General features: G+C 41.3%; 1 protein-coding gene across 2 annotated transcripts in view; it reads left to right on the forward strand.

Moving 5' to 3' along the window:
• The window catches only part of ANO10 (anoctamin 10), a 240,049-nt gene extending 226,400 nt beyond the window's left edge, over positions 1–13,649 (forward strand). For both annotated transcript variants that reach the window (XM_039527911.1, XM_039527913.1), the window contains exon 13: positions 12,722–13,649. In XM_039527911.1, the coding sequence (XP_039383845.1) occupies positions 12,722–12,784 (63 nt within the window). In that variant the 3' untranslated portion in view covers positions 12,785–13,649. The remainder of the gene's footprint in view (positions 1–12,721) is intronic.
• Positions 13,650–14,300: the final 651 nt, after the last annotated feature.

Raw genomic sequence — 14,300 nt, forward strand, 5'->3', positions numbered from 1 at the left:
CCTGCTTGTTTAGCTGGTGCCTAGAGCCGCCCCTGGCCAGAGAGGACTCCCCCCCCCACCCCCTCACTGGCAGCAGCAAACTCCAGGGGAGGGACCCCTCCTCTCCCCCCCCCCCAGTCACTGCACATGTTCCTAGGGCCCCTCTCAGGTCCAGAAAGCCCACTCGCCTCCCCTATAGTGGGTACCGGGGGGGAGTGGGGATTGCCATCACATGTGGCAAAATTCACCCAAGCCCCAGCTGCTCAGGTCTAGGAAGCTCCCCTCCCCAGTGGTGTAGCCAGGTTCTAACAGCAGGGGGAGCGAACACATAAAAAAAGGTGCCACCCAACATATCCAATTACTAATCAGGTAGTAGGGTTTACAATGCTGTAACAAGAGATTATGCTATTAACATTATCCAGTCAGCTTGCACACTACTATTTTGAATTAGTGATAATTCAGAGAGAGAGAAAGCAGAAAGCTGAATTTAGAGAACAATTATTAACCAGATTCCTGGTTATCCACCAGCCACTTTGCTCCAGTCCATAGCATGAAGCACCATAAACGCAGTAGAATCTGGCCAAGAGACTATTCACCTCAAATTGGCATCTGCTACACTCCCCCCATCCCCGTGCCCACAGTCACCACTATTCAGGAGATAGCTAAGTGAAAAGGTGGCATTGCGGAAGCATTTAGCAGGCAATTGAAAACTCCTATAGAGCACTGTACAGTCTCTGAGAACATTGCTGAATTCTGAGCACTGGGTCTGCAGCTATTCAGCAGTGAGATGAGGAGACATAACTGGCACCTTAAAGCACCTTTACCCCCTCTTCCTTCACAAGCTGCACTAAGCACCGTTTCACAGCCCCGGGCGTAACACTAAGGGGGCGTAAGTACGGGGGGGGGGGTAATAACCCAAAGTTGCTCCTTTGCCTCCTGGTCCTGCTGCTCCCTCAGCCCCCTCCGCTGAAGAGAGACCATGAGAAAAAAATATCCCCCCTCCCCTTTTCCTTCCTTCTCCACCGGCACCAGCTGGGCTTCAGAACCCCCTTTCCTACTGTGCGGCCGCCTTGCTCTGCACGGGGCTGCCTGGGACCAATGGGGCTGCTGCTCCTCAGTCCCCCGCCGCACTGGGGGGGGCTGCGCTGCCGCCCCTTCCCCTCCCGGCAGAGCCACCCTGGCTCAGGGAGCCAGGCAGCTGCGGGCGGGCGCCTCCTCCTCCTCATCCCCGGGGAGCCCGGCAACCAGCCGACGCTGCCTGCAGCCCCAGAGCCAGCGAGCATGGCTGGGGATGCAGAAGGGTGGTGCGGAGCGGAGAGTCAGCTGGCAGCCACACGCAAAACCCGGTTCCAGACTCCGAGTCCGGAGCCCAGTGCTGGCTGCTTGGAAAGATGTCAATTTTGGAAATGTGCTCAGAGGGGAGCGGCCGCTTCCCCTCTTCCTCCCCACTACGCTACTGGGTGGGAGGAGGGATGCTCCGGGGTGGGGAGTAGTGGTGGTGGCAGGGGCTGGTGCCAACTCCAGGCAGGGCCAGGGGAGAAATCCAGCTCCAGATATTGGTGGAGCACAGCCCCCAGCCCTGAATATTCCTGGTGCTGGGGCACCTGGAGCCCATATAACCTGGCGCCTATGACTGGGTTTTGACTTGGTGTACAGGTCTAGGAATTTATAAATGTCACCTTTGCAGGGCTGGCCAACAACATTTTGGCACCTGAGGCGAGGAGCTCAAATGACGCCCCCACGACCCCTCGCTTGGGCCAAAACTTTGAAAGGTCTCGATTCTGCCTTCTTCCCGTTCTTCTCCTCTCATGGTACTGCTCTGCTACCTACCCAATAAAGGAGAACTAACGATTTAAAATGCCTTGTTCAGAAATTTTAAAAGCAGCAAAGAGTCTTGTGGCACCTTATAGACTAACAGACGTTTTGGAGCATGAGCTTTCGTGGGTGAATACCCACTTTGTCAGATGCAAGTAGTGGAAATTTCCAGGGGCAGATATATATAAGCAAGCAAGAAGCAGGCTAGAGATAACAAGGTTAGTTCAATCAGGGAGGATGAGGCCCTCTTCTAGCAGCTGAGATGTGAAAACCAAGGGAGGAGAAACTGGTTCTGTAGTTGGCAAGCCATTCACAGTCTTTGTTTAATGCTGAGCTGATGGTGTCAAATTTGCAGATGAACTGAAGCTCAGCAGTTTCTCTTTGAAGTCTGGTCCTGAAGTTTTTTTGCTGCAGGATGGCCACCTTAAGATCTGCTATTGTGTGGCCAGGGAGGTTGAAGTGTTCTCCTACAGGTTTTTGTATATTGCCATTCCTAATGTCTGATTTGTGTCCATTTATCCTTTTCCGTAGAGACTGTCCAGTTTGGCCGATGTACATAGCAGACGGGCATTGCTGGCATATGATGACATATATTACATTGGTGGACGTGCAGGTGAATGAACCGGTGATGGTGTGGCTGATCTGGTTAGGTCCTGTGATGATGTCGCTGGTGTAGATATGTGGGCAGAGTTGACATCGAGGTTTGTTGCATGGATTGGTTCCTGAGCTAGAGTTACTATGGTGCAGTGTGCAGTTACTGGTGAGAATATGCTTCAGGTTGGCAGGTTGTCTGTGGGCGAGCACTGGCCTGCCACCCAAGGCCTGTGAAAGTGTGGGATCATTGTCCAGGATGGGTTGTAGATCCCTGATGATGCGTTGGAGGGGTTTTAGCTGGGGACTGTATGTGATGGCCAGTGGAGTCCTGTTGGTTTCTTTCTTGGATTTGTCTTGCAGTAGGAGGCTTCTGGGTACACGTCTGGCTCTGTTGATCTGTTTCCTTATTTCCTCGTGTGGGTATTGTAGTTTTGAGAATGCTTGGTGGAGATTTTGTAGGTGTTGGTCACAAATTTTAAGTGACATTTAACTTTTCAAACGCCTGAACAGCAAATGTAACTTTTCTTGTCTGCATAGTAAACACTGACATTTTTATCTGTTTGAATAATCAAAGTGGTGCTTTCTGTGCCTTCTTGATTGCAAAGATTTGAACTGCTTCCTGAAGGTCCACAGTTTGGGCCAGCTCATGCTCTATTGAGATGGTTGCAAGGCCGACCAGCCTCTCCTGTGTCATTGTGGAGCATAGATGTGTTTTTATTAACTTCAGCTTGGAGAAGCTGCGTTTTCCACTGGCAACTGTTACAGGAAGTGTTAGATGTATGCACAGAGCAACAAAAGCATTTGGAAAGAGAGTGGTCATCTTATTTGTGCACATATATTCTAGAACAGCCTTTGGAGTTGATCCTGCTGAAATGTATCTTGAAAGGGCTTTCAGTTCATCACCTAAATCACTCGCATCAATATCGCGCATGTCATCATGTGTCAATACTGTCTCTAGTGCCCTGCATTGCTGGTGTAGGTCTTCTTCAGGTATAGTGAGGAGTTTTGGAATATGATATGTTGGGATTTTGTGGTTCCCAATGAGTCAGATGCTGGGCAGAATCATTGGGATTCAATTCAATTCAATTCAGTTCAACAAGGCTTTATTCAATGTGCACAAAGGGAGAGCCCCTGGTACAAAAATCAGGCAGAGTACCTCCAGCAAGGAGCTTCTCCCATTGCTATTTTATAGCACATGGCACATACATAACAAATTACATAACACAAACCTCTAACCAATCATATTTAACCTTTCTATATATGGATTTGTTCATCACATGCTTATACTTCTCCACTCCACATGTTGAGCTCACCTCCCTCCCCTTGGCCTTTTCTAGAATGATGAGCGCATAGCATGCTTCTTTGTGCATAAGTACCTTGTAAATCACATTTTATCCAAAATGAACACAAGCATACTCTTCAGCTACAACATCCAAAATATACTGCTGTGTTCCTTGAGGTGCATGAAACGTTCTTCAACTGATTATTACACAATCTAGCACCTGGTTAAAGAATTCAACTTTGAATTGTTGTTTGGGGTCTCTTATGGGATTATCCCATACCTCGTAATCAAAATGTCGTCTTCTTCAGTGGCTCTTGCATTCTTGAATGGGTGGGAAAATAGCTTCAATGTGAAGTTCCTCTGCCAACTTCTGTACACTCTTCAGAACGTTTTGAAATCCTTCATCTGACCGGTAAGACTGTAGATATGACTTTGCTTTGTCCAGTTGTTCCATTGCTCCAGATCAAGATCAACACCTTGGAGTCTCTTGCTTACAACATTTATTTCAAACAGTATGTCATGGCACAACACTAGGCCACACAGAAATGTGAAGTTATGTATGTTTCCGGTGATTCCATTTCCCTCTGCCACTGTTCTCACAAGGACAGTTCCTGTCATAGCTTTATCCTCCATAATGGCAACTATGGCATCATCTAGCTTCCCAGTTTGGTGTTTGATACGCTTTATCGCCTCCACTTGACTTTCCCATCGTGTGGCACTCAGTGGTTTCGGTGTCAGAGAGGATGTTCCCAGATGTTGCTTCAAAATTTGCCATCAATGAGATGATGCAGAGAAAAATACATAGATGCTTTGAATTACATTAAAAAATTCAGCAGCCTCACTAGAAGCTGATGCTGTATCACTGACCACCAAGTTCAATGAATGGGAACTGCCTGGGACAAAAAAAGCTTGAGGGTTTAACTCTCGGACCTGTGTCTGCACTCCTCTGTTCTTTCCTCTCATGTTGGCACCATTATCATAGCCCTGATCTTTCATGTCAGCTATCGCAATTCCTGTATCTTCCAGCTTTTTAAGAAGCACATTTGTCACACCAACTCCTGTAGTATCATCAATGTCAATGAATTCCAGAAAATGCTCTCTGATAGTCACCATTGCAGGGACATTTTCACTAGGGTCTGTTGTTGTTACAAAACACACCAATAAAGTCATTTGTATATGTGGTTTTGTGTTGAAAAATATTAACTTGGTGCATCAATGAAGTCTCGTTTCAGCTCAGCAGTTTGATTTTCTTCTTTCTAGCTATTTCAGGTAATTTTATCTTCTGCTGAACTGTTGTAGAGGGCCCCTTTTTCTCTGTTTAAATGTGTAAGACCCGGTAGCAATAACTGTAGGAAATCTGACTACAGTATAGGTTATGAACATAAGAGCGAAAAGAAAATTGGAAAATGTAATGTTACTATGAGGCATAACATAGCTATGGCATAGAGCTCAACAAATGCACAAGGGCAATATCATTATGTGCAAGTCGAAAAAAGAGGTAATACATACAAAATGCATCTAAACATTCTGAAGAAAATTTGCAGCTTTGGTTCGTAAAACCACACAAACACTGAGAATGGTTTATCAGAACATACTCATTGTGTGAAAAATGTGTGATGTGAACATCAACAAAAATAGAAGCCCATTATACAAAGGTCACAGATTTCCTGTATTTGTAATGCAGAATTAGTCAAAGTATAGCACATAGAGCTCTATAGTGGTGGTCTAATGAGACTACAGATCCCATTGTATTCCATCTTGATCAGAATATGCTGCTTTACAGCATGATACGGAGTTTGCACATTGGGACCTGTTGTTTCTAGTATGTGTTTGATATAAAAGATAAAGATGGCTGCAATCCATTCATAACATGCAAATTAAAGGTAGGTTTCGAATGAAGCCTTTAGTGGGTAAAGTCTGGACACTGCTGTAATAAAATGCCCTGCAGCTCAATTTTTTTCCTTTAATCCAGGTTTATAATGTAATTGTGCCTTTCTTTGTATTTGCTTATATCTGTAACTGTCTCCCTTTTGCCAACTTACTGTATTGTTTGTAGTATTAAATTACACAATTTAAAAGCCCCTTCTTTCAGAGTCAGCTATAATCAAATACAATTGGCACCTTTTGCCTAAAAGCATCAAGATTTTTATGTCCGTATGATGATGATTGCAAACAGATACTGGAAGTATGCTGATCTCCGCACTTTCACACTTTTTTGAGGGGGAAGGTGGTTAATTCAAGTTCGCAAGATTATTAGTGAGTCAATTAGTGACCCTGGAGGAGAGAAGGATTTTTTTAGTACAAAAATAATCTTGCAAGCCAATCAATTCCCCTACCCCCAGCCTTTTCAGTTGGCCTAAAGAAAAAATTGATTTGTGGCTAGAGGAAAATTAAACATTACAGCGTTATTTAAAACTCCAGACTCTTTTTGTCCGTGTCAGCATTTCTGTCTGTAATTTAATTAAATACAATTTTTAACGTTTTTAGATTTAGCCACAAAATTCTTGGATCTTTGCTGAGTAGAGAAGGAAGGGAAAGATTACATAGCAGAGTATCGCACCTTCAATGATGGTTCCATGGAGTGATAAACTTGGTCTATTTATATGTTTTCCTTTAAAATATTCATGGAAATGTAATGCTTGAGAAGTGTGCCAAATTAGCAGTCTCCAGGACTTAAGTACTTTCTTTATCCATACAACAGTTACAGTACAGGCTGAAGTACTGCAAACTTCCTCTCTCACCCTTTCTGGAAGGACTATGTCTATGATTGAGAGGGAAGTTGGGCCTTCACACTGATCATTGGCTTCTCTGTTGAGACTGCCAACAAAGCTGAGAGAGAGAGACGAGGTAGATGAAGTAATATTTTTGATTGGGCCAACTTGAAAGTTGCTCCAATAAAAGATTTTACCTCACCTACCTTGACTTTCTTATATCCTGGAACCAGCATGGCTGCAACGCTGCAAACAACAAAGCTAAGATGGGCTGTGGTTTTGGGGCTGTAATTAAGTATCAGGATCACAGAACTGAAACTGAAAACCATCAAGGTATTTCAGATAGTCCATTTAACAGCCATCAGATTAGCAGCTATTAACTATTTGAGCAGAGTTACATTTTAAAAGCTCATGATTTTTAAGTTTTATCAAGCATAATGTGATTTTCTTAATCATAGGGATCTGCTGGTTAGTCAGATTTGGAACTGCTGGATTTTTCCATGTTTTCCAAGTCTCAGAAATGGGCAAGAAGTTCCTCCCCATTCACCTCCTGTGCAGTCTGCCTGCCTGTGCTCTCTGTAGGTGAACTCAGTGAACTTTATTGACATTGCCCCCCTGTCTCCTGTGGCCATGCTCAGAGGCAGAGGTTTCCTCAGTAGCTCTTTGAGGGCTCTTTTCCTCTGGATTTTTTTCCATCTTCTGCCTCTGTTGCAGGTTGGTCTCCATCTGGCAGGGAGAGGGTGTTTGGGGAACACTTTGAGGAAACCCATATGAGTCAAAAGGCTCCTTTTCTTGCATCCATCACCTTGTCTCCCCCAAGCACTTTCTGCAGTTTTGTTTGGGGGGTTTATAACCAATAGATACCTGAATTAATTTCCCCCCAGCATAGTTCCTGCGCTGTCTCAGTTCCTTCTTCAGTAGCATGTCTCAGGTCAGCAGGGGAACAAATATGTGCCATGTAGGACCCCCGGCAAGCTGCCACAGTGACCAGTTCCTGGTGCCCACAGTGTTTCAGCAAGAGCCTTAGCTCCCAGTACCTTTTCTCTGCCTTATTCCCTCAGCCAGTCAACATCAGCTGAGAGGTCTCTCTGGCTTTACCAGAGCATCATTGAACTTAACTCTCTTCAGTGTGCCCTCAGCCATCTCCCTGTAAATCCACAGGAAGTATTGGAATTGAAGTTAAGCAGCCCTGATATCTATGGAATATATAAAGAGCTGGTGGCAGAGATGGTACTGTATCTTAGATCAGAAGAGCTGAAGTCCCCATTTTGAAATTAGTTTTGCATTAAGCTAAGTTTAGGATGTACAGGTCCAGAACTGCACAAAGACTTCTGGATATTTTTTTTCATCAGAGAAACTAGAGTCAATAATGCAGAGAATTTAAGAAAATCACTCCAGTGTAAGTGAATTCGTTTTCAGTTTGGTGCATCATGAATTGGGTAGAATTGCTGTTCTCTGTATCTTTCTGATGCTTTTACATTAGAGGTAGAAGTCACTTTAATTAAGTTGCCTTTAGTTTTAATCAGGCATTTATTTCAATAAATGAATCAGCAAGGATACAGAAGGGGACTCTGAATCCCATCATTCAGCTATGGTCTTTCTTTCATTGTTGCTAGGGAAAAACAAATACATATTTGTACAGCAAACTAATTTTATTTTGCTTATAGGTTGGATGGAAATGCAGATAGAAATTTAAAAAAATACATATACTGTAGTTAGCTTATATCATGCTAAGCATATTTGGACCACAGGCAGGCAAAGAGAAGAGGCAAAGTTTGAATGTTCTTCTGTATTAAATAAATCCTGGCATCCCAGTTTCGTTGGATAGAATGTGAACTAAAATTTCAGTGGCATAGAGTTTAAGGCCAGACGGGACCTCCAGATCATCTAATCTGACCTCCTGTATATCACAGGCTACTAAACACCACCAGCACACACACACTAAACTCAGCAACCAAAATTAGAACAAAGTATTACAGCCCTCTGGAGACTATTGTGTGCCACAGGCAAAGTGGGAGAGACTGAGATGTACCAATGCCCGAAGACCCTGCACTGCAGGCATTGATTTCATGAGCTGTATCCAGATGATCCTAGCAAGTGATCTATGCCCCATGTTGTGCAAAGGAAGGTGGAAAAACCCCAAGATACATGCCAATCTGACATGGGGGGGAAATTCCTTCTGGATCGCGAATATTGCGATCGTGATCAGTTAGATTCCAAGCACATGAGCAAGACACACCAGCCAAGCATCTGAGACAGAGAATACTCAGTGCCACCTCAGAGCACCAGGCCACCCTGTCCAGTGTCCCAGGGCACAGTGGCCATCTCTAAAGCTTCAGAGAAAGAAGACCAAAAAAAAAATTCAGAACGCCTCATGGGTTCCCTTCCTGAACCCTACAGTTGATGGGCTGAAGCCCTGAAGAATGAGATTTTAGGAACATAATACATGAACCAGAAGGAAGCTCCAGGGCCAGCCCAGCCCTCTACCACTGTAGGCAAATCCATCATACAATAGCTTATAAATGTATCAAGCTCTGTTTTAAGATTAAGTAAATTGTTTCCTTCCCACCCGTGATCACAATCAGTTGTTCTTGTGCCAACATAGTTGTTTAGTTTAAATAGTTCTTCTCCCTCCATAGTCTTTACCCCCTTCCTCCCCCGTATGTATTTATAGAGAGCAATCATATCTCCTCTCAGCCTTTGTTTTGCTAGGTTAAACAAACAAGTTTTAGTCTTCGCTCGTAATCAGACTCTCCATTCCCCTGATCATCCTGCACCTGAATTCCTCTTTGCTGAACATGGATAACCAGAACTGTACACAATATTCCAAATTAGGTCTTATCAGTGCCTTCTACTGCGGCACTAGCATTTCCCTATCTCTACTGGAAATATCTTGCCTTCTGCATCCTAGGATTGCATTTCCTTTTTCACAATCGTATCACATTGGTGGCTCATAGTCATCTTGTTATCAACTAACACACCTAGGTCTCATCTCTCCTCTTTCATTTTCAACTGATGCCCCCACAGCTTTGAGCAGAAATTTTTACATTGTGCTTTTTATAGACACATGCAGTTTATTCATTTCCAGTTTTTGTGACAGTACTGTTATACGCTTAGTTATATGTTCACCTGTCTTTATACCACTCTATACATATTTGATAAAATCAAACACTGTTTTTAAAAAAAAAATAGGAAAGCAACTTAAACTTTAGGACACCGGCATTTTCAAAACACTCATTGAACGATTAGGGAAGTGCATGGCTAGGTAATCTTTTAGAGATTGTGTAAAAGTTATTTTCTCGTGGGATTGCTTTCCATATTTTAACGTTCAGATCTCTCTCTTTCCCTGTATGTAGAATTGTCTAGAATTAAGTCATGCTAAGTTCAAGGCTGTGAACTCTTGAATTCTAAAAATGCCACTCAGTATAACTAGCTTCTCCCCTCCCCTTCCTCCTCACGTTTAGGTCCATCACAATCTGTTCTCTTTGCTTTGGCTATATCTTTCAATCCCCTTTCTCTCCAAAGAATAGCTAGTTATTTCTTACTTGTTTCAGTGTATCTTTATGGAATTTATTCTCAATATTCACTGCCTTAGTATACGTGCACAAATTCTATTTTTTCTAATATTGTGAGACCTTTGCCTGTTAACTGCAGGTGGTACTTGAACGGTTCCTTTGGCTCAGCTTCATCCAGTCATCTTCTGCTTCCACAGGCCCTTGATTGAGCATACAGTCTTGTTACTGAGAAGCTTCACATAATGACTTCAACTTCTCCTAGCAGATATTTTTGATGCCTGGCATCCTTGCTTCACATTGAGCCCTCTCTGGTAATGGAGACAAAACCTTAACTGTAGAAATAACATAAATCACCACCACTGCCCTCTTTCCAGATTTTATTTTTACAAGGGAGTAAATTCATCTATTTTAGCAGCAGATTGCCTGGCAAAGAAAAGGAACTGAATAAAATGAAGTTTAACTCTCTCTTCCAAGGGACATTGGGAGCCCTCCAATGATAGTGATGCATTGAGCACTAGGGTCTCTCAAAAGCCTGTCACTAGAAATAATCTTTTTTTAAAAGATTAACTTCAATAATTTTACAAGAAAAACATACAGTACAATATTCAGGACACTTCAGTACAGTAAAATTTATATTCAGTGAGGCTTGCTATTTCCTCTTTAATACCTTCAGACTACCTGGCCAGGAGTCAGATGCTCAGTCTACAGGCAAATTCCATTCACATTTTTTAAATGGAGCATGTAATGACAAAGAATATATGAATATGTTCCAAGAATTTAATTTTTCCATCCTATCTAAGATTACTTTGTTACAATTCTTCTTCATGGTCACCATTTTACGTACCTGAAAATATGGCCCAGGAAGAAGCATCACATAACTATCAAAATAAAAGGAAAAGAAATAAGTTTTTGACTCTGTGCTACCAAGGCTTCATGTTTGGATTCCTAAATGTGAGAGATTTCTTCATGAATTATGCAGGTCCAAAGATACCCCTCTGGTTACAACCCTGATATCAGCATGCTCTCTGGCCTCTGTTCATAGGATACGATGGCTACGTAAACACAAACAACACGGTCATCAGCTATAACGCATGCAGGCAGAAGTAGAGGTAGAACTAAGGGACTTCTGGTAACAGTGATCGGAATGCCAGGCTACATAGGTTAGTTGTGTGCACATTTAGATTGTATCTGGTCATGCCATTAAAATATTAATATAAATAAAATATCCGTAATCTCTGTTGGCCCTCTGCCTAGCCATTATTAGTTGAAAGATTCCTGTAGTCAAGTAGAAGTGAGTATTGACGAGGAGTTCCAAGGAGGATGGGAGGTGGTTTTACGGGTTAGTTTAGGGAGGGAGGTTCCATGGGGTAGAGGTTACATGGAAGAAAGAAGAAAGGCATTTGTGGGAGAAGTGAACAAATAGGCAATCAAAGCCAGCATAGAGTCAGGATGCAAGAGCCAGGCTTGTTCATGGGAGGAGGAGAACTAGGAGCACAGTTGGGTCTTGTTAGCAACATCCCTGCTGGTAGTTTAGTGTACGGATTCCCAGGGTTCTGAGCTATCAGCAGGCAGAGGTGCTAGCTTGGCAATTCCCTGAAAATAGTGACTTTAATCAGTTGAACTGACAAGCTTTCAAGCAACACAATCTCTTTACCATACTACAGAAAACAGAACACGCATGAGTTGTAAAATGGGCAACAAATGTTGAAATGTAGGTACACTTGCAGTGCCTAGTTACTGTGTTATTCCTCATTTTAACTATACAGAATGCCAGAAATACTATGGGCGAAGTAAATATTATGGTGTGGTACATAACAAGGTTTTAACTATTATTTATTATAGATATGTGAGCAGGTTGAAACCTTGTTATTAAATATAGGGACCACAATAGATCTAAGACCTACTTTCCAAAAAAGGTAGGTGCAGTTGAGAGACAGCTTTTTTTTAATTAATTAGTTTAAATGGAAAGAGGTTCTATTAGACAGCTTCGCTCCCTATTTTAATTTTGCAAAGAAAGGCCATAAATTGACACCCTAAAAAGATAATGCGTTCTCCAAGAATAAAAACCTCTAAAATTAAAAAATATATCGTTTTATAGATGTGTGATTTATCAATACATCCATGAAATATTTTTTCATAGACTTTATAGCAAAGAGAAGTTAATCTGCAATGCTAGTTCAAAACATCAGTGAAATTATAAAAGGCAAGTAAATATTAAAATTTTATTTAACTCCTCACAGTCCTTTTGAAAACATGGCCAGTTATTAAAAGAATAGATTTAATTTGATATACTCTTCCAGTGTTGTAACTTGCAACCTTACTAATCTTCCACATGCGGTACCTCTAGGTCTCAGTAACTCCATTTGAAGGAGTTTGCTTAGGTCTATAGACCTGTATATCTATTGTTCACCATGCAAACAATTAACATATAAGCTGAACTGTCATTCTCTATGTCTTTTGGTGAGAAAGACAAGGTGGATGGGGTAATATCTTTTATTGGACCAACTTCTCTTGGTGAGAGAAGAGACACTTTCAGCCTTACAGAGCGATTGTTTAGATCTGGTAAGACAGGCAGTTACCAAATAAAAACTGTATGTTCCAGTCTCTCACTTGTAAAATTCAGGCATGCTGTAAGCTCAGTGTGTTTTAAATTTTTTTACAAAGGAATGTTTGAATTAATTTTAAATTATTTTTTGTCATTTTAAACATTATTTGATTAGATTCAAAGTGATACTTTTTTTCAGTTCTACCTTCGGATTCCATTGTTTTGTTTGCTTCATTTAAACTATGCTGCAACAAGTGACACCATTTTTTTTTCCTCACAGCAAATTAAATTTGCAGCCGAGTCACTGAAGGAGGAAACACATGGAGAAAAGAAGATGAATTGAGCATTAGCACGTGAACATGCTTTTAAAGTATTTAAAATCTTACTGTATTTGCACTCTACAATGTATTACTCAATAGATAGTATCTATTATCTGTACTTGGTCATCAACACTGATTGCTTTACACAATGAAAAATTGTTTCCCCTTTTCCTCTTCATTTCATATGGAATATTCAACAGTTGTCTAGTGAGACAGAATACAGAGCATCACTCCAGTTTATGCTAGATCTGGTTGAAATATAACCAGCTGGACATTATATCAAAATTATATGAAACAGATCTTTAAGAGTAGGTATCCTGATGCTAAATGTAGTCTTGATCTGCAGCTTTTCAAGAGAAGGTGTGCCTGGTATATTAGTATACTTAATTCTTAGTGTGTCATTCCTTATGCTTGTTAACCATTTTTGTCCTTGTAGTAGAATAGTTAATCATTTCCAAAGGCATATCTTTTTTTTCAAACACAGCTTATTATACACTGTTCACAGCATTTACTAGGAAATTAATCTACATTTTGTTTATTATATAGTGTGATGTTTGATTTTTTCCATAGGACTAATCACAAAGCTAGTTATTTGGAAATGTATACTATAAAATGAGATTACAACATGTTCATTTTATAAAGAATCTCAATTAAATTATTTTCAGACGCTGGTAAGAAAGCATTTGCCATGAAACAGGCATTACTGATTAGTAGTTTATGAAGATGAACGATTGTGTATTCTTTTCATTTAGCATTAACTCTGATTACCATTTGGTGGTTCTTCAGAACAATAGTCCTGTATTAATGGATCTTTTTGTTAACTGAAATGATAGTAACAGACCTATTAAAATGAACACTCCATAGTTGTATGTCTGATACTTTCACACATGTACTGAGATATTTGACTCTTTCTTGCATATCATGAAAATGTAATTCTCCTAATTTTAAATGGTTTTCTGATGGTAATAAGATCAAAATCTATACTTCTAGGTCATGTGGCCTCAAGTCAATTTGTTTTCTATTGATATACAACTTTCATCTCTGTCAGAGCCAACTTCCCTGGATGTGAAATACTTTTATGTTAGCTACGCAATCCTATTAGGGTAGGTCTGATGAAGATAATTGCACTGACTTGGATGTATTTCAAAATTCTACCACAAGATAGCCTGTCACCTGAATACTTCATTACACAGCAAACTTTTACATTTGTAAGTGACACATACTTGTGACAAAGGTTACTCATCACAGAATAACACAATTAAGCTAACATAGAGCCTTCTGTGTGTGGTTTAAAGTTTTGATTTTTGGATCTGTAAAGTGCTCAATGACCTGAGATTACTCTTCTCTCCCTCTGTTTTACTGCCACTGCTGTGATAAGTGGAAGCTGGGGCTCCCTTGGCATATAAGAGAGGGAACTGCTGGCAGGGTGTTCTCCATGAAGACCCTTCAGCTATGGAATTTATTCCCCACTTTGGACTAAAATAGCCCAGATCTATTAAGGTTTTTGGTATATGCAAAGCCAAGCTCTTTGAACGGATA

This window comes from Mauremys reevesii, linkage group 2 (genome assembly GCF_016161935.1).
Source record: "Mauremys reevesii isolate NIE-2019 linkage group 2, ASM1616193v1, whole genome shotgun sequence".
Lineage (NCBI taxonomy): Eukaryota > Metazoa > Chordata > Testudines > Geoemydidae > Mauremys > Mauremys reevesii.